This window comes from Babylonia areolata, chromosome 9, assembly GCF_041734735.1.
Source record: "Babylonia areolata isolate BAREFJ2019XMU chromosome 9, ASM4173473v1, whole genome shotgun sequence".
Taxonomy (NCBI): Eukaryota; Metazoa; Mollusca; class Gastropoda; order Neogastropoda; family Buccinidae; genus Babylonia; species Babylonia areolata.
The window spans coordinates 20,247,190-20,269,396 of NC_134884.1; the positions used below are offsets into that span (position 1 = coordinate 20,247,190).

At 42.4% G+C, this 22,207-nt stretch overlaps 1 protein-coding gene across 1 annotated transcript in view; it reads left to right on the top strand.

The window, feature by feature from the left end:
- Window positions 1–22,207, top strand: part of LOC143285589 (eukaryotic translation initiation factor 2-alpha kinase 1-like) — a 31,689-nt gene that overhangs the window by 4,670 nt on the left and 4,812 nt on the right. Inside the window, exons 3-10 of the mRNA XM_076592983.1 lie at window positions 3–72; window positions 788–1,121; window positions 2,240–2,333; window positions 7,915–8,015; window positions 11,149–11,245; window positions 14,031–14,125; window positions 16,171–16,308; window positions 21,583–21,663. Coding sequence (XP_076449098.1) covers window positions 3–72; window positions 788–1,121; window positions 2,240–2,333; window positions 7,915–8,015; window positions 11,149–11,245; window positions 14,031–14,125; window positions 16,171–16,308; window positions 21,583–21,663 — 1,010 coding nt within the window. The remainder of the gene's footprint in view (window positions 1–2; window positions 73–787; window positions 1,122–2,239; window positions 2,334–7,914; window positions 8,016–11,148; window positions 11,246–14,030; window positions 14,126–16,170; window positions 16,309–21,582; window positions 21,664–22,207) is intronic.

Here is a 22,207-nt window from a genome sequence, read left to right on the forward strand (position 1 = left end):
AGCGGAGTCGTCATCGAAAGAATCATCAGAAGTTAGTGACGAGGAAAACAGCCCTGCCACAACAGATGACAGGTATGTGAAGACATTTCAGCCAGAGGCTCAAGTCTAGGAGAATCTACAAGTATGTATGACATTCCTTTCAAACAGGATGGTCAATAACTGAAAATATTTGTGACCACTGTGGGCATGAATGAAGTGTATTACAACAGAAATACTGTTGCATGAAACCAACAGTTTTGTTGCAAATTAAGAAACACTGTTGCATGAAATCAACAGTTTTATTGCAATTGTCTATTTCTGTGGGGTTTGCACTTACCTTTTGTTGTTGTTGTGTTGAAAATCAATTATTGACAACAAAAATATATGAACCAATGGTAAACAAAAATGTTTAGCTTTACTGTACTTTGTGGGCCTTGTTGATCCAGTTTTGACTGAAAAAATAACAAGCAGTTTCTGTAATGATGCTCCAAAATGTTTTAATGTGGTTACAATTCCGTGAAACGTGAAAGTGTTTGAACAGCTATTTTTTATGAACATGTCAGTCATTCATTCAAGACAGGGACCATGCTTTTGTTAACAGCTTGTCACTCTGAAGTGTGGGACTTCTTTTGGTATGTTATTTAAATATTGTTTTGTTATCTAATACTTTTATGCTGAAATCATTGGTTTCCCTTTCGATTCAGCTTGTGAAATGTGGGACTTCTTTTGGTTTGATACTGAATATTGCTATACTGAAATCATTGGTTTCCCATTTGATTCAACTTGAGAATGTTCCTTTCATTTTCAGACCAATGCAAGCCAAGCAGACATCCAAAACAAACTCAGATTCTGACGGCGTTGAGTTTGCACACCGTGAAGATGAAGAAAACCGCCGTGGATCAGCCAGCACTTCTGTAAAGAAGCCACATGGACCTGCAGAAAACTCAACTGTTGACAACAATGTGCTCATGGGTAAACAGGGTTCACCCGCACTGCAGCACCAAAACTTTCCAAATGTTAAGGTCGATTTAATAAATGTGGACAACTGTGGGAAGGTTGAAGATGGGGGTGATGCAAATCCCGGTTTGAGCCAAATGAACGTGAATGACGTGACGAAAGAGGAGGAAAACTCTCAGCCCAAGGTAAGGTGGTAGTGGTCTTCTTTGTCATCATCTTATGTGTTCACAGGCTGCACTTCCCATGTTCATTTTTATCAATGAGTAGGTTTTACATGTATGTTTGTTTTTTTCCCTGTCATGAAGGCAGCTGTAATCTGTTTTCATTCGTTCGTATGCATGTCAGTGTTTCCATAACCAACCAAATGCTGACATTGTTTGCAGGATGTTTAACATGTACATTTGACCTTCTGCATGTGCAAAGAAATGAAGGGGATTAAGTACTTGCCGATCTGCACTTAATGTTGGCCAGGGATAGTGGAAATATACAGAAAAATTTAGTGTATAATTTTTTTTTCAAAGAATGGGAATGAAATCATATCTTGATAGTTCATTTATAAAACCACTGACTCATGCACCATGTGTTAGACTGTAATCAGGGACGTATCAGAATGATTGTGTACATATAGATATATCAAAGCATTCATCAAATCAACATTTTCATGCACTTTGATAAAGTTGGTCAAAGAGAATTCAGATCTTGTAGGGAATCAAAAATGATAAAGGGTAGTCAGTTTATAAGAGATTGGTGTGGCATTCGTTGTTATGGCAATGGCTATTGACAAGTGCAGGGTTAGTTTTAAATTGCATTTGTTCATGAAATCCTTCGATGTTGAATTATCCAGCAAGGGTAGGAAAATTCATTTGAGAATGTAATAGGACCTGAAAGGTGAAAAGATCGTTTGTCAGTTTCCCACAGTATGCAGATTTTTTGGCCAGGAACACCTACGCAACAACAAAAATTAAAGTTTTGAAAATCCTTTTCAAAACCTTGCTTCAAACTTCATCAAGATAGCCACTTACTGTTGAATTTTTTCATTTGCTTATCTAGAGAAAGAAGATACAGCACAAAAAATTATGTCATTGTCTATCACCTGATATGTGATGGATGTTTTTCTTTAATCACCAAGTTAATGAAATGCATGATCAAGTGAGAGGTCTTATGTTAGAGATTCAGTACTATTATCCATGTTTCCAGACGAAGGGACAGGTATTTGCAGAGAATAAAGTGGCAGATTGTGGACATGCATAATCTTTTGATAAAGGCATAGTTGTGGGCAGTGTGTGTGTATGTGTGTGTGCAGAGCACCATCACATTGTACATCCAGATGGAACTTTGCAGGAAAACGCTGTATGATTGGATAATTCAGCGTAATGATCGGCTGAAGTCAGACCAAGGTAGTGGTTCAGATCAATTCACTCTCCCTCAGTCAGTGCACACACTAACTTGTCTGTGCATGTGTATTAGAACATGTGTATGAGTGATTGTGTATAAATATGAGTGCATGCATATGTGTGTAAGAGAGAGAGATTTCAGGGTTGTTTGCATCCTTAACCCTTTCACTGCCACATATTATTTTGGCTTCTGTTGCCGCTGTGCCAAGCAGTTATTGCTCACAAAGGGTAATAATTAAAACTTGTTGCATGCAAAGTGTTGCAAGCAAGTAAGTGTATATAATCCTTACTTTTTGAAAGTAAAATGAATATTTTTTCACATATAAAATAAACCAGTAGATGAAAATTTTTAATCTCCATACGTTATGTTCACACATTCCCATGATCCAAACTTCTGATATTCTATACATATTCAGTCCAGCATTCACATGGTTTGTTGGCATCCACAGAAGAAATGCAATCAGCAAAGTGTTTCTCCAAGTCAAGTTTTTCAAGAAAAATAGAAATGAGAGATACAAAGAACAAGTAGTATGACAGCAGAGCACACTATATACATATGTATTGAAGAACGAAGAGCACACTATAGACACATATATTGAAGAAAGAAGTACACTGATGATTAAGATCACTCTTCTCCTTCTGCTGGATAACTTCTCTGCTACACAAGCAAAAATGTAATCACACAAATACATTATACACACACTCTCACATATGCACTCTTTCACACTCACACATCCATCAACTGCCTCAGCTCAGGCTCACTCTTCAGACAATATCAAACGCATGAACAGTGCAGTAAAGTGAGAAACAGAGATGCCAACTGTTACGATTTTGCTGTATTTTGTCACGCTCGATTGCAGTTTGTTCCGCCATTCAAAATTGTTCTGACTAGTTCATTTTCAACTAACTTAGCATGGTCACATGCTTTCTAGTCGTAACATTACCCAGAGGCTCTAGACTTATCGATCATGAGGTCAGGGCAGCCACTACTAACCTTGGTCCCATGTGATGATGCTCAGCTAATCGCATGCTTGTTTTTGAAACAGCATTGAGTGGATGAGTCAGCTTAATTGTTTGCCCGAACAAAATAGAATGTTGCTAAATCAAGTTGTGTCTCGGTCAAAGAGTGTCTGTGTCTGTTTGCTGATGCGGCTCGGAGTCCAAGTGTTTCTACCAAATTCTAAATGTTCCTACCATATTTCCTGATTGTTCCTGCAACCACTTGATGGGGTTGGCATCTCTGGAGAAGCATTCATGCCTTCCCTGTTTTTGAAAGCTGACCCCTTTGTTAGATGTCAGCTGAGCGTGGTTGGCTAACACCATGCTGGTCCCACATTTCACGGCATGCAGCCCATCACTGTCCACCATCCCATCACTCCTTCAAATCCTGAATCAGTGGACGAAAGTCTTTTGCAACATGTTGCCATTTCATGCTGCTTGGGCCAGGTTAGGGTTGGTCTGCAATTCTGAATGCATTGTCAGTCTATGAGAGGTACCAAAAATAACACACAAGGACGACCATACAGAGTGTGATAGGACGCTGCGCCTTCTGAACAGTTAAATTAGATGGGTCTATGGTGTGAATGGGACTCTGAAACTTCTGTCAGAAGCAAGTCAAAGGATTAAGTGCATTTGGAGGATTTAAGGATGCAAGCAGAGAGAAACAAAAATCTCTCAGAAGTTTATTGATACTACCCATGTCAGCTACATATGTATTGTCTTCATTGGTATTGAAATATTAACTGGTGTCATTAATTGGTAGCATATTAAACTGATGCAAACTAGGCCTATTGGTTTTTCCTGCTTGGCTGAAATTTGTGGTTATATCAGTAATAAGACATCTCACTATTAGTCTGCTGTCTGCTAACCAATTAAATGCCATTTCTGCCCAGAGCCAATTACTCATTCACAATGGCCATTGCTTCTGTCTTTGCCAGCCTTTTGTGCATTTGAAATGTTTTCTTTCACGTTTGTTATTTTGTGGCTTTCTGAGACATTTTCATCTGAGAATTAATGTTTTGCTTTGTTTTCTCCTCAATCTCAGCTCTCCTTTGCTAACCCAGGTCAGGTCACCCAGTATCTCTACAGGAGGGGATACTGGTTGTGTGACCCTTGCCTGTTTGTCAGGCAACCTACCATCTGGCTGGTCTCCCTTGCTGGGGGAGGCCTGTGTGTGTCAGATGGTTCCAACCTGTCGGCTTGCTGGTCTGCCGGCGTGTCTGACACCCAGGTTGTACTGGTCACTGGCCTTCCCTCTGACCTGGTCAAGTTTTTTTCTTTCTAAATGTAATTTAAGTGATCTTGGTGATGAGTCCCATTATATATTTCAATGTTCTTTTTTCGGACATTTGTTAAAGCCATAATATAACAGAAACCCAAATGCTTTGAAGTTTTCACATTAGTTTATGGCAAAGAATAAGACATTTTTTATTGAAACTTTTTATATTCATATAAATTATTATGCACATTTTTTAAATGCTACTACTCTACTTGGCTCTATTTCTATACATGTTGGGTTAGTTAATGTTGGTGCCGTTTGTGTTATTTTGAAATTACGTGCTGATGATTTTGTGTACAGATGATACTTTAAAAGCAGCATTATTTCATTTATTTACTCACAAGTTTGTTATGTGATATGTAACCTTGCCATATATACATTTTCTCCATGTATTGTTTGCATTTTGTCCATTTTGTTTTCTTTTTTCTATGTACCCTCATGGGGTCTTTGTGGAGTAAACCTTGACTTGACTTTTGTTTTTTCTCCCTTCCTGGATCTCCAGGACCCTTGTGACCTGTGGGGATGGGCTCACAGTGTGGACGGCACCCACTGGTGGGCGCATGCTTAGCTCCGAGAAGACCAGGGTTCTCTCCTCCCTGGACTCAGCCCAGCTTTCTTATACCCACTACATCCAGTGCTTCCCTGAGGATGCGCACTGCCTCAGCTGCAGGGACCGAGCTGGTGTCAGTCAGGGTGACCTCCGTGGTCACCAGTGCCTCCCTTTTGGGGCATAGCACCTCTGGGTCAGCTTACCCAGATTCGGGAAGCCTGCAGTTTCCCCTCTCTCAGCTGTTGGTTCTGTCAGGAGATCAGTAGGTGCTTGTGCCCTTCCAGCACGCATGAGTCCCTATCTCTTCTCATATGCTACATGAGAAGGTTTGGCACTCTCCTCAAGTGTGGCTGACATTGTTCTTCCAGTGCTTTCTGGCTGTGTCTATGGGTGGATTTCCCCATTCCTAGCCCTAGGGGAGTTTTCCCCAGGGCTAGGGACATGCTTTGCTGAGTGGAGGGCCAGGCCCTCTACCCCCGGTCTCAGCCCAGCACTGTTTACCCTTCAGTATTTGTCTCGCTATGGGGCTTGTGCTGCAGAGGGTGGAGGGACAACTTCCTGACCCTCCCCATGCGGGTTACTCATGCAGTCTGCTCCTCAAGTCACATTGTCACCAATAACCCTTCTTTGGCAGCATGACACCACCTTTAGGACCAGTAGCTGCCTTAATGTCCCAGAGATGGGACACATGGTCAGGAGTACTTCTGTCCTCCCAGTAAGGAGTCCTTTTCATCCACTGGGGCCTTCCCCTTGGGGAAGTTCTTCAAAGACTCTTCCAAGGTGGGGTGGGATCCTTACACACTCCTGACAGTCCCACCTATATGGTGGTGAAGCCCTCTGCACAGGACAAGATTCACATCCAGCAATGCTCTCCCTTCCCTACCGTGGCCACTCTTTCATTCAAGACCTTGACTGAATGGGACAAATTGGTCCATTGATGCCAGCTGGATGTCTCCATGGTATACACCTTCTTTGACATTTCCCACTACAGGTCCAACCAGTTGTGGGAAGAGTGTCCGGTTTTTAGGGCCGCCTTCTCCCGAACCTCAGAGACTCTTTTGCACCCCAAGGCTGAATATATTTGGCAATAGAATGGCTGCTTGTTCGACAGCTGTGGCTGATGCTGCTACCAGCCTGCACTACAACTCTGTGCTTGCCAGAAGGAATGTCAGTCTCCACCTCTTGGATATCCTGGTGGAGGAAAAGGCTGCCTTGTGTCAAATCCTACCCAACAGCACTCCCTCTTTGGTCCACGTCAACCGGAGGTAGCCAAGGCCCAGAAACAGCACCCCCAATGACTTGGTCTCAATTTAGCACCTCCAGTTGTTCAGCCCCAGCAAGTAGGGAGTCTTTCTCAGCAGGCTCAACAATGGCACATCTTAGGACTCAATGACTGGGTTCTGTTGGTGTTAGGATCTGGGTACATGCTGTATTTGTTGGAGGACTGTCCTCTTGTAAGATTTACTCCTTCTTACTTACCCAGCTCAGAGGAGCAGGAGAGCATCTTGAAGATAAAGATATTGCAACTGCTTCTCAAACATGCGATATCAGGACTCTTGAACCCAGGCCTGGAGTTTCATGGCTGTTTGTTTGTGATTCCAAAGGTCTCTGGAGAGTGGAAACAATTCCTGGATTTGTCCCCTTCAGGGAATGTGGAATTTGTGGATTTGACCGCTGTTGGACCTCTTTGTCATGAGGTTCAACAAGAGACTCTCAATTTATGTCTCACTGGTCTCAGACATGGAAGCTTGGGCAGTGGATGCTTTGTCTCTGGACTGGGGCAACCTCTTAACTTACGCTTTTCCTCCCTTTCCAGTCCTGTCCAAGGTGGTTTGGAAAGCCAAGTTCGAACATCCACAGATTAGAACCCAAGGCACTTTCAGATTCTTAGTTGCTTGATTCTGAGAGTGCATGAGAAGCAGGCAGTTGCCACTTCGGCTGCCTTTCAGTACTCTGTGCCTCTTTGGCATGTTTTAGAGGCAGCCTACTGCCATTCGGGGACTCCATTCTTCAAATTCTACTTCAGGGAATTGTGTATGATGATGACAGATGGTTCCTAGGGATTTCCTTTGTTGCAGCTAATACAGTTACTGTTCCAAGGACTCTCCATGTGAACCAGTAGGTGTTGGCCTTCTCCTTTTGCTTTGAATTCTGCATCAGTTTGACATGGTACAGTATAGAACTCCAAAATGGAGAGTTTGTATTACAATCCCAGTTGGGTTAAATATACTTGTCATGTCAAACTTGAATGCCCACCCATCTGTCCCCACAGTTCTTGCCATGGTTCACATGGGGCGTTTCTTTGCTGGCCATGGAATTAGTAATTAGCTCCAGCTGGAAATGGCATTTGACTGGCTGTCAGACAAATCCAAATTGTGTTGCTGACCACTAAGGCCATCTCAAACCTATCACCATGTTTGCATTTATTTGAGGCCAAGGGTTAAAAAAGTGCAATATAAATTAATCACAGCTTCAAACTTTTCACTCAAAAAGTTGGAGAAAAAAAATTTCCCAGAGCTTAAAGCATTCAAATGGCTTCCAGACAGCAGACTAATAACAGGATGTCTTATTACTGAGTAAGCTGCAAATTTTGGTCAAACAGAGCAAACCAATAAACCTAGATTGCATCAGTTTGACATGGTAAGAATATTTAACGAAACTGGAAGTATGATACAAACTTCCCTCTGTGTGTGTGTATGTGTGTGTGTGTGTGTGTCCCACAATGTGTGAATGGCATGCAAACTTCATTCTTACAGAGCTGCGGTCAAAATCCTCTGACATCATGCGTGTGTTTCACGAGATCACGGAGGGAGTGGCCTACATTCACTCTCATGACATTATCCATAGAGACCTGAAGGTACGTCTTCACACATATGTTACAGGGATATGAGGTTCTGTCAAGATGGCAGAATTAAGTTTACAAGCTACAATGATAGAACTGCGTGCTTGTCTAAGGACAGCAGTTCCTGGCTAATTACTGGGTCGTTGTCAATGGGCCTTGGATCAGTAAATACATAATGATGAATATTCAAAGAAACATCTGAGGGACTTGTGTACTTGAACCTTTGCTAGAGTGAACTACCCACTGTTACTTGGAAGTTATTAAGACATGTGAACTACTTGGAAGTTAATCAGAAATTTGCAAGCAGGTGAGCATCAGTGCCAGGCATCATTAAATTTGAAGCTGTTTGCTGTTATTTCACACAGTCATGAACTTATCGAACTTGGATATTCTGAGAACACTTTACTTAAGTTGGGTTTGATTCTAACATACTTAGATTTAAAAGGGAAACAAATATTATACTAGAAAAAACAGGGACAAGAAATTTTTATGAAACCAATTCATTTATGAGAACACAGATAGATAAACTTGTGGACAGTTTGATGGATAGACAGATTATACATAGATTGTATGTTATCATGAAGTGTTGTCATTTTATTTGGTATGGTCATAAACTATTGTTACATGTAAACATTTAAAAAATTTTTTTAGTTGCATGTGAATTGTGAGTTTTTCCAGACTTTTATTGGAGTGTAATGTAGGTCCAGCTGCATGATGTAATGTATGCCAGTATGGACATTGCTTTATAATCATATGGATGTCACATACATGTCAGTTGCCCCCTCCTACACCCACCACCCGCCAGGATTTCCTCATTTTGATTTTAAGGCTACATTCACAGTAAGCTCAGCCAGATGCTGACAGCAGCCATCAGCTGCTGGCCAGGAATTGTGGGCATGGCATTTGGGGCTTTCCCGCCATGGATGCTGGCAAACAGTGTTCACACTGGCCAGCACCAGCCAGCTTTTTTGCTTTGTGTCATGCACACAAAACAGATGGATGACTGGTCCAAGGGATGTAACTGTTCAGTGTGAATCCCTATGATCAGTGATGGATGGAAAAAAAAAGCCTTATCTGTGCTGTACAGAAATGATTGTTTAAATATGACAAAGAAGATAAAAAAAATTGTTTACTGTCTTGTCAAATGTTCTGTACATTGATCTAGCACTTTCTGAAAAGTATGAGGTTGCATTCTCAAGTATTCAACAAATTTCTATGGACCGCTTGTCTCCCAGGGCATTAAATAGTGGTATTTTCCGGGTGTGCTAAATTTTGATTAATGGGATGAACACATTATTGACAAGAATGTTTTAAAATCCACCACAGTGATATTTATTTCTTCCTTCTGGAGAGCACCATACTGTTTCTAGCTGGCTACATTTGGCTGTGTCTGACAGAAGTCTCAAGGCCTGACTAAGCGCGTTGGGTTACGCTGCTGGTCAGGCATCTGCTTGGCAGATGTGGTGTAGCGTATATAGATTTGTCCGAACGCAGTGACGCAGTGAGCTACTGAAACTGACAGAAGTGTGTTGAAGTGTCAGGCTGACAGCAACTGGCTGTGTGTGACAGAAGTGTGCTGCTGTGTCAGACTGACAGCAGCTGGCTGTGTGTGACGGAAGTGTGTAGCTGTGTCAGGCTGACGGCAACTGGCTGTGTGTGACAGAAGTGTGTTGCTGTGTCAGACTGACAGCAGCTGGCTGTGTGTGACAGAAGTGTGTTGCTGTATCAGACTGACAGCAGCTGGCTGTGTGTGACAGAAGTGTGTAGCTGTGTCAGGCTGACAGCAACTGGCTGTGTCTGACAGAAGTGTGCTGCTGTGTCAGGCTGACAGCAACTGGCTGTGTCTGACAGAAGTGTGTTGCTGTGTCAGGCTGACAGCAACTGGCTGTGTCTGACAGAAGTGTGTTGCTGTGTCAGGCTGACAGCAACTGGCTGTGTCTGACTGAAGTGTGTTGCTGTGTCAGGCTGACAGCAACTGGCTGTGTGTGACAGAAGTGTGTTGCTGTGTCAGGCTGACGGCAACTGGCTGTGTCTGACTGAAGTGTGTTGCTGTGTCAGGCTGACGGCAACTGGCTGTGTGTGACGGAAGTGTGTTGCTGTGTCAGGCTGACAGCAACTGGCTGTGTCTGACTGAAGTGTGTTGCTGTGTCAGACTGACAGCAACTGGCTGTGTCAGGCTGACGGCAACTGGATGTGTGTGACAGAAGTGTGTTGCTGTGTCAGGCTGACAGCAACTGGCTGTGTCTGACTGAAGTGTGTTGCTGTGTCAGGCTGATGGCAGCTGGCTGTGTGTGACAGAAGTGTGCTGCTGTGTCAGGCTGACAGCAACTGGCTGTGACTGACTGAAGTGTGTTGCTGTGTCAGGCTGACAGCAACTGGCTATGTCTGACTGAAGTGTGTTGCTGTGTCAGGCTGACAGCAACTGGCTGTGTGTGACGGAAGTGTGTAGCTGTGTCAGACTGACAGCAACTGGTTGTGTGTGACTGAAGTGTGTTGCTGTGTCAGGCTGACAGCAACTGGCTGTGTCTGACTGAAGTGTGTTGCTGTGTCAGACTGACAGCAACTGGCTGTGTGTAACGGAAGTGTGTAGCTGTGTCAGGCTGACAGCAACTGACTGTGTGTGACGGAAGTGTGTTGCTGTGTCAGACTGACAGTAACTGGCTGTGTGTGACGGAAGTGTGTTGCTGTGTCAGACTGACAGCAACTGGCTGTGTGTGACGGAAGTGTGTTGCTGTGTCAGGTTGACAGCAACTTGCTGGGCTTAGTGTTGACACAGCATGAAAGGCTGGCTGCTTGGGTATCCTTTCTGGAATGGTCTAGAAGTTTCTGGAACCATGGCATTCTGTACATTCTTATATTGTGAACAAAATGAACATCACATGGAATGCATTTATGAAACTTCCTAGGCAAAATGTAAACATGTCTGTTGAACTAACTAGCAATACTTCTTCAATGGAAGAATGATCCATTTGTAACAATGAACATACCTGTGTGTGTATGTGTGATATCCAGGTGTTAATTATAGTTGTTTGTTTATTCTTAGTTTGTTATCACAATACTGATTATGAATTGAAAACAATATTATTGTTACTGGTTTATTTACTTTTTTTTTTAAAGGACAGTAATATTTGTCTTGTGGTGTCTGCAGCCACTGAATATATTCCTTCAAGGAACAGGACAGGTGAAAATTGGTGACTTTGGTTTGGCCAAAGAATACCTGCCTTCCTCATTGTCAGAAAGACAAGGTAAGGATTGCAATGGTATGCTGTGTGTGTCTGTGCATGTGCTCACAAATGTGTGTGTATGTATTGATGTCTGCCTGCTAGGCGTTTTTTCTTTATTCTTTATTTATTTATTTATTTATTTTTTATAGTTGATATGTATTCCAAAATACAGTAGACTGAACAACATGTTGGACTAAAGATTCATGGCCTCAGGTTGATGGGATTTTGTGTAACCACAGCAGCAAAACTGTGGCAATGTGTATGTGTGCATGCCTATGTTTGTGTCATGGAAGCTGGTGTGTGTGTGTGTGTGCGTGCGTGCGTGTGTGCGCGCGCGCGCGCGCGTGTGTGTGTCATTGTATTTGTTATGGGAGCTGAAATGTGTGTTTGTATTGTGGGAGCTGATGAGTATGTATGTATAGGGTGTGTGTGTGTGTGTGTGTGTGTGTGTGTGTGTGTGAATTGTGAGAGCAATGTGTGAGCGTAACTACACAAATGTATGCATGTGCCATTTCCGTTTGTGGTATCAATGTAAAGTGTGTATGTATGTGTCTGTGTGTGTGTCTGCCTGCATGTGTGTCTACACATACATAGTTCTGCTGAGTGATTTTGTAGGTCTGTGTGCTGCAACTTTACATATATACAGTCGAAGCCGCTTAAAACACAATGCCGGGGACATTCAAAATTGCTTTGTTATATCTGGCTTACGTTGCATCCAACGCGCCAGTTGTAACAAATTCTATAAGGTTGCTTTGTTACATCCAGTGTGTCATGTTTTATCTCTTTTACACACACACACACACACACACACACACACACACACACACACACACACACTCACACACACACACATGCACACCTCATACATGGGCAGTAATCAAGCTCAGTACCTAGACTGTTATATGCTTTAATAAAAATGATTTAAAAAAAAAAAATTCTTTAAAAAATATGCTGCTGTAAATTAATGTAAACAGATCACATTGGTCTATATCGCAGTTTGAAAGCTTTGGAGCTGATAATAAGTAAAACAAGTGAACAAAATTCACTGTATTATTCTGAAGACTTAAAAAGAAAATATTGTCAGAAGAAATTACGCAACAACATGATTTGAAGGCAAGAGGGGGAAGGACGGGATTTCTGCACTGTTCGTTTGCTTCTCTTCTCCTTCTTCTTCGTTCATGGGATGCAACTCCCACGTTCACTTATATATACGTGAGTGGGCTTTTTTGTGTATGACCGTTTTTACCCTGCCATGCAGGCAGCCATACTCCATTTCCAGGGGTGTGCATGCTGGGTATGTTCTTGTTTTCATAACCCACCGAACGCTGACATGGATTACAGGATCTTTAACGTGCGTATTTGATCTTCTGCTTGTGTATACACATGAAGGGGGTTCAGGCACAAACAGGTCTGCACATATGCTGACCTGGGAGATTGGAAAAATCTCCACCCTTTACCCACTAGGCACTGTTACTGAGATTCGAACCCAGGACCCTCAGATTAAAAGTCCAACGCTTTAACCACTCAGCTATTGTGCCTGTTGTTCGTTTACTGTTTCACACTTTTAGGTCATTGGAGTATGCACTGATATGGAAATAAAAACTTCACTAATTGATTTTAAGTTTGCCATGTAGGAGAGCATTTTGTTCTTGACACAGTTTGACAAGAAATCAAATTCACCAGAGGTGGGATATTGCGTTAGACTGTTCATATTTGTCATTCATATTTGTTTGATTTGAGAGGGTTGAAAATGCAGTCACACATAGGATTAACTGGACCAAAATGTAATTCTGGGTCGTAATTCAGAGTTAGTTCCAGTCTACAGTTGATCAGGGAGGGCTCACTCACCGCAACATACAGATTGAAAACCAGAGTGGTGAATACACCAAGCCTTAGTTACTGTAGATGTTATGTTAACCATTCCCCTTAGCCCACTGATGGATCTTGTCCTCAGCACAACTGAAGCTGGCACTGAATGCTAGCAATTGTTTTCCCTGTTGTGTAGAGAGCAATACATCCATGAACAGTGAGGATTTGGAAGCATTGCATTAGGGAGTTGACAATATTGTTGATTTTGATAATGAAGAGAGCTGGAGACAGAATGCCAACTCCTACCCATGGAAGTCAGACAAAGTAAAACCAACATGAACCTGGAAGTGTCGATCAGTGTGAAACTTCTGATGATGTTCGAAAGAAGACCGCAGAAGCCCAGGTTGTGATGGTTGGAGAGATGCCAACGCTACTTCTATGTGGTGTCATAAAACTTTTTCCAAACAAAACCAAAAAAAAGGTAATCACATGTTGTTTGTTGATGAACACATTGCTCATGGTGATCTCCCAAACAGATGATTGAATGTGTAGTGTTCTTTCTGAAACTGCATTCTTCTTGTTTTGCAAGTCATGAAACGATATAAAAGCCGCTTTGATACAGCTTCACACATATTACTTAATCTATCTTTTTAGAGAGTGAAGGTATGTGCAGTGACATTTAATCATTATATCATAAAAATATTTTTTAAGTGTATTGGTGTGTCCAAAGTTTTGCTCAACTGTTGAAGTGTATGTATGTCCACATGTGTGTGCTCATGCCAGTTGAATTTATATGCACCAACTCTTTATTCTTTGTGTGTGTCTGTGCCACTTGCATCAGTGAACTTCATACAGATGTTAATCCCTTTATCATTTGTACCTGTTGCTTTGAACATATCTGTTACTGAGAATGGGAGTGGCATTACTAATGTTCCATGTCTGTGAATAATGTAGTGCAGTGACCTGGGTTCTCTTTACCTAAACATCTGCTTTCCAGAAGGGTTTACTGTAGCTGGAGAGCACTCAGAAGGTGTGGGCACCGAAACTTATGCTGCTCCGGAACAGATAAAGGGCACTCGGTACGACAATAAGGTTGGTAGTACTTGTCATTATCTTTTGTCGTGATTTTGATTTATGCTTGTACAAGTATCAGTAGTAAGTTTTCATGAGTATATGGTTATCTGGGATCGCATTGACTAGTGTACCAGATATATACTGGTTGTGAGAGCACGGAACCCAGCAGTAGTAGTCAAAGCTTCAGGACATTCTGATTATTAGCGTCAGCATAAAAGAATTGGATTAGATTGGTTATAGAGTTCAACGTAGAGATTACTACAGTTGCAAACATTTGAATAATACCAAGGCCAAAGAGCAAACTGAGACATTAGAGAACAGGACATAGTGGAGGTATGGAGATAACTCAATCAACAATGAAGTTTATTAAGGAAGTATACATGGACTGGAGGAGAGGTACTCCAGTGTAGCAGAGTAGACTGACGTTTTGATTGATGTCCTGGTTTGTGACACACACATATGCTAAATGGAGCAGTGTGAGGTGAATTTGGCCTTAGTGCTCAATGAGGCTCTTAGCACCATAATTTGATTTGATTTGATTGGAGGTGAATTTCAGCAATCACTTGGAGAGAAAAATAGTTTTTTTTCAAGTTGAACGTTTTATCAAGCCAGTTTTTGGCTTGTGTGCCAAAGATACTGTGGAAATGAAGGTTTGAACAGGTTTGGTTGGTAAAATGAATAGCTTAAGTTGTGTGCACATCCTATATCACCCTGACTTGAGTCACAGGTAACATTACATAATGATTGAAATGTTTGGAGTGGGAGAATGCATCTGATCCATCGATTTTAATTTTGTCAAAAGAACTAGACTTCTGAATTATGTGGGCTTTTATGTCCTGCTCTCATGGTGATCTCAGTTCCGATACCCATCCACTTCCACAGTTGGGGTTAGTCTTATCGAGGTCTTCAGTGTCGGCAGATTTATGGGGGACTGTTGTTGGAGGGACGTAGTGGTGGTGTCCATTGTGGGGAAGACGCTCACTCAGTCTGGCTCCGTGACTAAGCCATTATTGTCGTCAGTAGAGGGCTTAGTAGGTGATGTCCTAAGTATGTTAAAAGAGAACAGGCACTACCAAACACCACCAGAGTGACTCAGTGGCAGGGCAGGGTCTTCTTTGATGTGTGGCCTCTTGGCGACCTGACATCGATGGTTGGCTGTGGACTGTGACAGATGAACCTAGGTGTGGTCATGTATGAGGGACTCAAAATGAGTGGCATGGGAGTAATGCCACTGAAGCAGAGCAGATGATGGGACAGGAAAAAAACAAAAACAGAACTGGACCTGTCTGGAGCGATTATTGCATACACTACTCCAAAAAATTGAACACTGATTTTTTTTACTTGTCGTTTATCTTGGATATGATCAGATCCAGTTTATTACTGAGTGAACAAATTAATGCACACATGTCAAGATTGTAGCAAAATCTCAGCATTGGCCAGTATATGGCTATAAAGACATACTCCTGTCCCATATGTGTGCATACTTTACGGGCCGATATTGGCCTCACCAACCACATACAGACCCACAGTCACATATCCTCCATGTGACATGAAATTGTAATCATCTCTTCTCTCCTCTCTCTTTTTCTCTCTCTCTCTGTCACATACACACAATCAAATACAAGCCAATCAATCTGAAGGTGTGTTCCAGTGTGACATTATCAGTCTGAAGGTGTGTTTCAGTGTGACATTATCAGTCTGAAGGTGTGTTTCAGTGTGACATTATCAGTCTGAAGGTGTGTTTCAGTGTGACATTATCTGAAGGTGTGTTCCAGTGTGACATTATCAGTCTGAAGGTGTGTTCCAGTGTGACATTATCAGTCTGAAGGTGTGTTTCAGTGTGACATTATCAGTCTGAAGGTGTGTTTCAGTGTGACATTATCAGTCTGAAGGTGTGTTTCAGTGTGACATTATCAGTCTGAAGGTGTGTTTCAGTGTGACATTATCAGTCTGAAGGTGTGTTTCAGTGTGACATTATCAGTCTGAAGGTGTGTTTCAGTGTGACATTATCAGTCTGAAGGTCTGTTTCAGTGTGACATTATCAGTCTGAAGGTGTGTTCCAGTGTGACATGTACAGCCTGGGAATCATCCTGTTTGAAATGTGCAACCGGTTCACAACAGACATGGAGCGTTACAAAACCATTAATGATGTCCGCCAAGAGAGAATGCCTGAGCAGTTCACAAAGCAGTGGCCCAAGCAGGTGAACTATGACCCACTTTGCCATTTACAAATTAGGGGGTGGACAGTGAGAAAGAGAGGGGGGAAAGGGAGTGGTGTCATTCTTCTTCTGCGTTTTTGGGCTGATACACATTCACTCACATCAGTGAATTAGCTTTTTATGTATTTGATCTTTTATACCCGGATATCTAGGTAGCCATACTGTATTTTCGGGGGTGTTCATGGTTTGTTAAATGGATTGTGTGTTCTTTATCTTCAGCATTTAAACTTGTAAGCATTTATAGAGCTAGCAGGTCTGCTCATATGCTGGCCTGGAAGACTAGCAAATCAGATTTCCAACTTGAACCCTCCTAGTCCCTCAACCAGGATTGGAATCGAGGATCCTCAGATTGAACGCCAAACACTCTGCCTCTGTGCTATTGAATCCCATCTAGGTTTTTAGCTTAACCCGTTCAGTGTCTGTAAGACATGACTGACGTCCTGCACACTGCCTACAAGACATCCACTTTTGTCCTGCAGCCATTCCAATTCTTCCTTCATCAGAGTTTGGTTCAGTCAGCACAACAGAATCTGAACAGTTAGTTTAATGTGTCTGGATTATAAACATACTAATTAAATGAACATGCGCCAGGTGGAGGACCCCTTTCTTCTTGATAATGCTTCACTAACTGGATTTTGTCGAGCTTGCCTGGAAAGTGGCTTTGCATCATATGCAAAAAGAACATTGGAAATTTTGTCCAGTGAAGACCACTCAACAGATTTACACAACATTGCAGGCTGTGCAGAATGATTAATATGGAAAGAATGATGAGAGATGCATCTGTCTTGTCTGATGATTGGTTCGAACTCAAAGGTGATGACATTGACTGTGAAAAAACTGACAGCAAAGTTTGATGCTTTGTCATCAATTTTAAACAGCTGACAAGGACTGACTGTAAGGGTGCTGTACTTTGATGTAATTCAAGAAGTTGGAGGAGAGAGAGTGGAGTGGTTTACAATAGAACGAAGGCCAGACAGAGGGCATGGGAAAGGGATGTGGCCATTACTTCAGTGAACTGTCTTTCACAGTGTTCATCTAGCAAAAACTGGACAACAGCCAATCATCCACAATTTACATGAAACCCAGGGCCAACAGACAGTGGACAGGAATCTCGTTGTTTTATTTTTTCACACTTCTTGTGACTGATTTGCTGACTGACTCCTTTGAAGAGCAGACAAACTGGATGCACAGCAGACTATTGGCTCAGTTGCAACCAGGAGGGAGTATCATCAGAGAGCTTGCCCTTCTAAAGGGGGAACACTCTCTTGTGAAAAAAACGAAAAACAACAACAACCAAAAACAACATCTTGACTGTTCAGTTTCTGAGAACATGATTAACTCTTCAGCTTGATAGAACCCTTGTTTGTCATTGTTGGGACAGTTATTTACATACATATTAAGAAGCATTGTGATTCTTATCATAAACATATAACTGGCTTTATTTTCATATAGAGGTATAATCTGACTTTAAGCATGCTTTTTCCTGTTGTATTTTCTTTGTTTTCTTTTGGGGTTTCATTCTGTGGAGGTGGAAATGGACTTTTGGTGCTAAAAAACACACAAAACCCCCCAAAAAACAATCAAAATAAGTGGGGAAAAAACTCAGATTCAGAATCCATATTCATTTTCCTTCACATATACGTTTACTGTGCTTCTGTATCTTGTATAGTTTTTGTACTAGATTTTTTTTTATTACCCCTAAATCCTCATAATCCCCTGGCAAGGGGAGAGTACTTTTTTATACAAAGTTTTCTGGCACTTAACGGATTAAACCCATTGTGCATAATAAATATAATTCTAACGTATTTATAATGTGTGTATATGGACCCCATAGAGAGAAATGTAAGAAACTGCCACATGAAATGGCAGTTCTTAAGTTCCTTCACCCCTTCCCTTACCTATTTTCACTTCAGGGCCCTGTCCATATGCCCCACTATTTAGGCATAACTTTCAAACATTATTCTTTTTACAGATCCAAAGTTTAAGGGGGCTTTACCCCCTTACTTCCACCAGGGGCATTGTGTAATATGAGACCTGAACTGGGGGTGGTCACTTCTCCAAGCTGAGAATGACCATTTAAATCGCTCAAGATCACAAAGTGTTTGGAGTTGTTGAATAAGTTCAAGAAGATCTTTATCTTCTGCTGCACTGGAGAAAGGACAGTGGATGGCCATTCACATAGCGTCCTTCTGCTGGGAACTGTCCCTCGCATGAATCCAATGTCATTTTGTGACTACCATACAGCCATTCATTCCACAGCCAAATGACTCAAGTGTGGGATTACAGGATGCTTACGGCAACCACTCGTGAATGTGAAGATAGTCTTATCCCTTCCCCTTCACCTGTCCAGTATGGGTGACCCTTCCAGGGACTTATATTTGAACCACAGCCTCAGTCAAGTAAGTTTTATCAGGGCAAAAATTAACATATAAAAACAGAGTCTTAACTAAACCAGAAGCCTGTATTGGCATAGTCCTAATGGATCACAAGAACCTCAAGACCCCCAACCACATCAAGGCATTGGCCCTTCTGTGGGGCTGCAACTGATTCTGTCATAGCTGTTCATGATGATGTTGACCAGCTTGGTGGGTAGTCCATCATGTAGAAGCAATTTATGTAGGGCATCTCCGTCCACACTGTCAAAGGCCTTCTCGTTGTCAACAAAGCTGGTGTACAGGGAGGGAGTTCCACTGGAGGGGCGTTCCTGCAATGATACAGAGGGTGGCTCACTGTAGAACTGGTCCACTCGGCTCTTCTGGAATTCTGTTTACTGATCTCTGAACTGGGGGTCAGTTGTGTATTTGTTATGTCAAACTTTTCTTTTTACTGACAACAGGGTGATTCCTCTGCAGATGAAGCATTTACTGAGGTTGCCTTTCTTGGGGAGTTCAGTGAAGTAGCTCTCTTTCCATTGTGATGGTACTTCTTCCTCCCAGATAGGTATAGCAGCTCTACAGGAGTGTCTACTTTGGACTTAAAGGCTTCCACAGAGATGTCATCTGGTCCTGCTGCTTTACCATTTTTCAGCTGCAGTGTCCATGGAGAGACATCACAAAGTCTTCAGAAAATCTGCTGTGTAATGTCTGTGTCTAACGTCATACAGATCCCAGCAGTCAATGAGCACTTTTTTCACAGTGAGAGGCTGGTCACAAGGAATACATAGAGGGGCCTCCTCCCCTTTGAACAAGTAAGAATAAGTAAGAAAAGTGTGCCCCATACACAGTCTGCACAACACAGACTCCTCCTTGCAGGTTCTTCATGACTGATGGGAGGATCTCGTTTAGGTGTGGGCGAATTTGGAACAGCTTGTCTGTCTGGGTGTTCCACTCCTCTTGCTACAGATCTTTACAAGTGTTCACTTACTGCTTCATGTGGCTTCATGTCTGTGTACAGAACACAGGACTTGAACAACTTTTCCATTGTGGCATTCTTAGAAACTGCATTAAAACCCAAAAGAGTTAAAAAGTTTGCCATCTCTCTGCAGAGTTTCCTGCAGAGACAGCACTGAAGGTTTAGAATCTTGACAAACCAACTGGACTTCCTGATAATTTGCATGAATTCCACAGATGTTCCATTGGACTATAGCCACAAATAGTGAAGATAAAATTGTAGCAGCATCTAAACGATTAGTCCATCTCTTCCTCCTGCTCCTTGACCTTCATCTGTAATGGCTCATGGTCAGACAAAACAGAGTGTTGACCTCTTTCTTTTTAGTTTCTTTTTCTGTGTTTTAAAATTTGTTCCTGAGATGGCGTGAACCTCTGGCCAAACCAGAACATCCACCACCTCCACTCCCCACAGCCCAGCCAAGCCTGCAGGCTTTCCCCCATATTTGGTTTTGGTGGGGTAGGGGGTTTCCTGGTATTCTCACCAGCTTGAGGGGCCAGCTGACAAAGGGAGGGACAAGGGGCGGATACCATGCCTCCACCGAAGGCTTTCCCCCCCCCATGCCCAACAGCCCCTGAAGACTGCCGTGCAGGACAGGAAGAGATGGATACAACCCCTCCATCCGAGGCTAAAGACTTGGTTCCCTTGCCTGTCTGTCGTCTTGTGGAAACTGTCTGAACAGCAATGCTGACCTTGGACCATGTGACTGCTGCGCAGGAAGGTCCTGCATTCGGCAAACTGGCCTCCACAATCTTTTCTGCCTCAAAAAAGGGGATCTTCTGCTCTGTTCTCACTCTCTCAATGTCCTTTTCTTCCTTCCAGGTGGGGCAGTCCTTGAGGGAGACGGGAGGCTGCCTCAACAGTTCACACAAAGGGCTGGACTGTCACGCTCGCCCTTGTGAACTGCCTTAGAGCAGATGCCACACACCTCATCCTCCTTACGTTTCTGCACATGGCCGAACTTCTGCCACTTACAACACTAAATTGGCAATGGCACATACAAAGACATCTTCACCTGCAAATAACCCACCCTGGTGACCTTCGGAAGATGTGGGCAACAGAAAGTCAAAAAGAAGGTTTTGGCTTGGACTCTGTCCAACCTCTTGTGGACCTTGACTCGATGAACATACATAACTTCCTGAGATACTAATTCCTTCCTTATCTCAGCTTCAGAGACCCCTGTTAGGATATGAAATTTGAGAGAAAAAGAAAAGAGGGTAGACCAAGACAGACATGGAGAAGTTGAACAGAAGAAGAGATAAAGGCAGCCAGATGAACGTGGGTCCAGCTTAGAAAAGAGGAACCAAGTCCTCTGGAAGAGTGCTGTTGAGTCTGTGTGCTAAAAGATTCCTGCCCAAAGCATTGTCAGTGGAGTCCCGTCCAGCCCTCCCAGGCATTGTATGAACTAAGTGCAGTTTATTTACAGGGCAGAGGAGTTGTGTGGACTGTGGTGGTGTCAAGACATTCCTTCTTCAACAATAATTATTGTTTTGTGCTAACTGACACTCATGGCTGCAAGTGCTATCATTGAGCAGTTATAGGTGTTGAATCTTGTATCGGCAGAGACCAGGCATTTTTATGCAGGCATTTTTCGCATAAAGCAAAAATATCTGGACATGATCACTTGCACATAGACACATGCCTGCAGACAAACAATGTATATCATAATTATTGTGACCAGTTTAAGCAGTTGTCAAAGATTGTATGATACTATTTTTTGTTGGTGTAAGCAGTACACCATACACTCATACAAATACACACATCGATCCATATACACAAGATGTATCAGTTATTGTTTTTGTATCCAGCATATAGAATTAAGTCATGTTAATCAACCTGTATTGTTGAACAAGATTGCTTTGGTTGTAGGAGGAACTTGTACAGAAGTTGACCAGTCAAACACCAGCAGATCGGCCAACCGCCAAGACTGTGCTTGACTGGCTTGAACAGGTAAGATATTAATGAGGCAGGTGTTCTTCATTCTGCACCGTACAGGCCAGTCATCTACTGAGGACTGATCTAGCTTATGACTGCACAATGTGAAGACCCTGCACTGTTTTTAGATAGTGTGTGAGGCGGTGTTGATTGCTGTGCTTGGTTCTGAGAGATGAACTGCAGAAAAGTATCACTGGATTTAGCAGACACAGTCACTGTATAAGCAGCAAAGTATGACATAATAAGCCAGTGTCATTGACTTAGCTAGCTAATTTGTCACCATTCATAACAGCACAGGATAAACAAATCAGTAAAGTATGTTGAGGAAATACATTGGTAAAGTTCACCTTGAACACAACTGCAACCCAGAACTGCTGAAGATCATGACAGACTCCAAATAAAAACAAATGCAAATATATGAATCAAATCTGATAATCAACCTCAGAAATGAAAGATTTTCTTTGCAGATCTGACCAAAAGTGCTATCTAATGAGCTTGGCCTCAGTGCGGTGATGTGTTCCTGTCAGAAGAATATTTTGTCAATGGAAACAATTGTGGC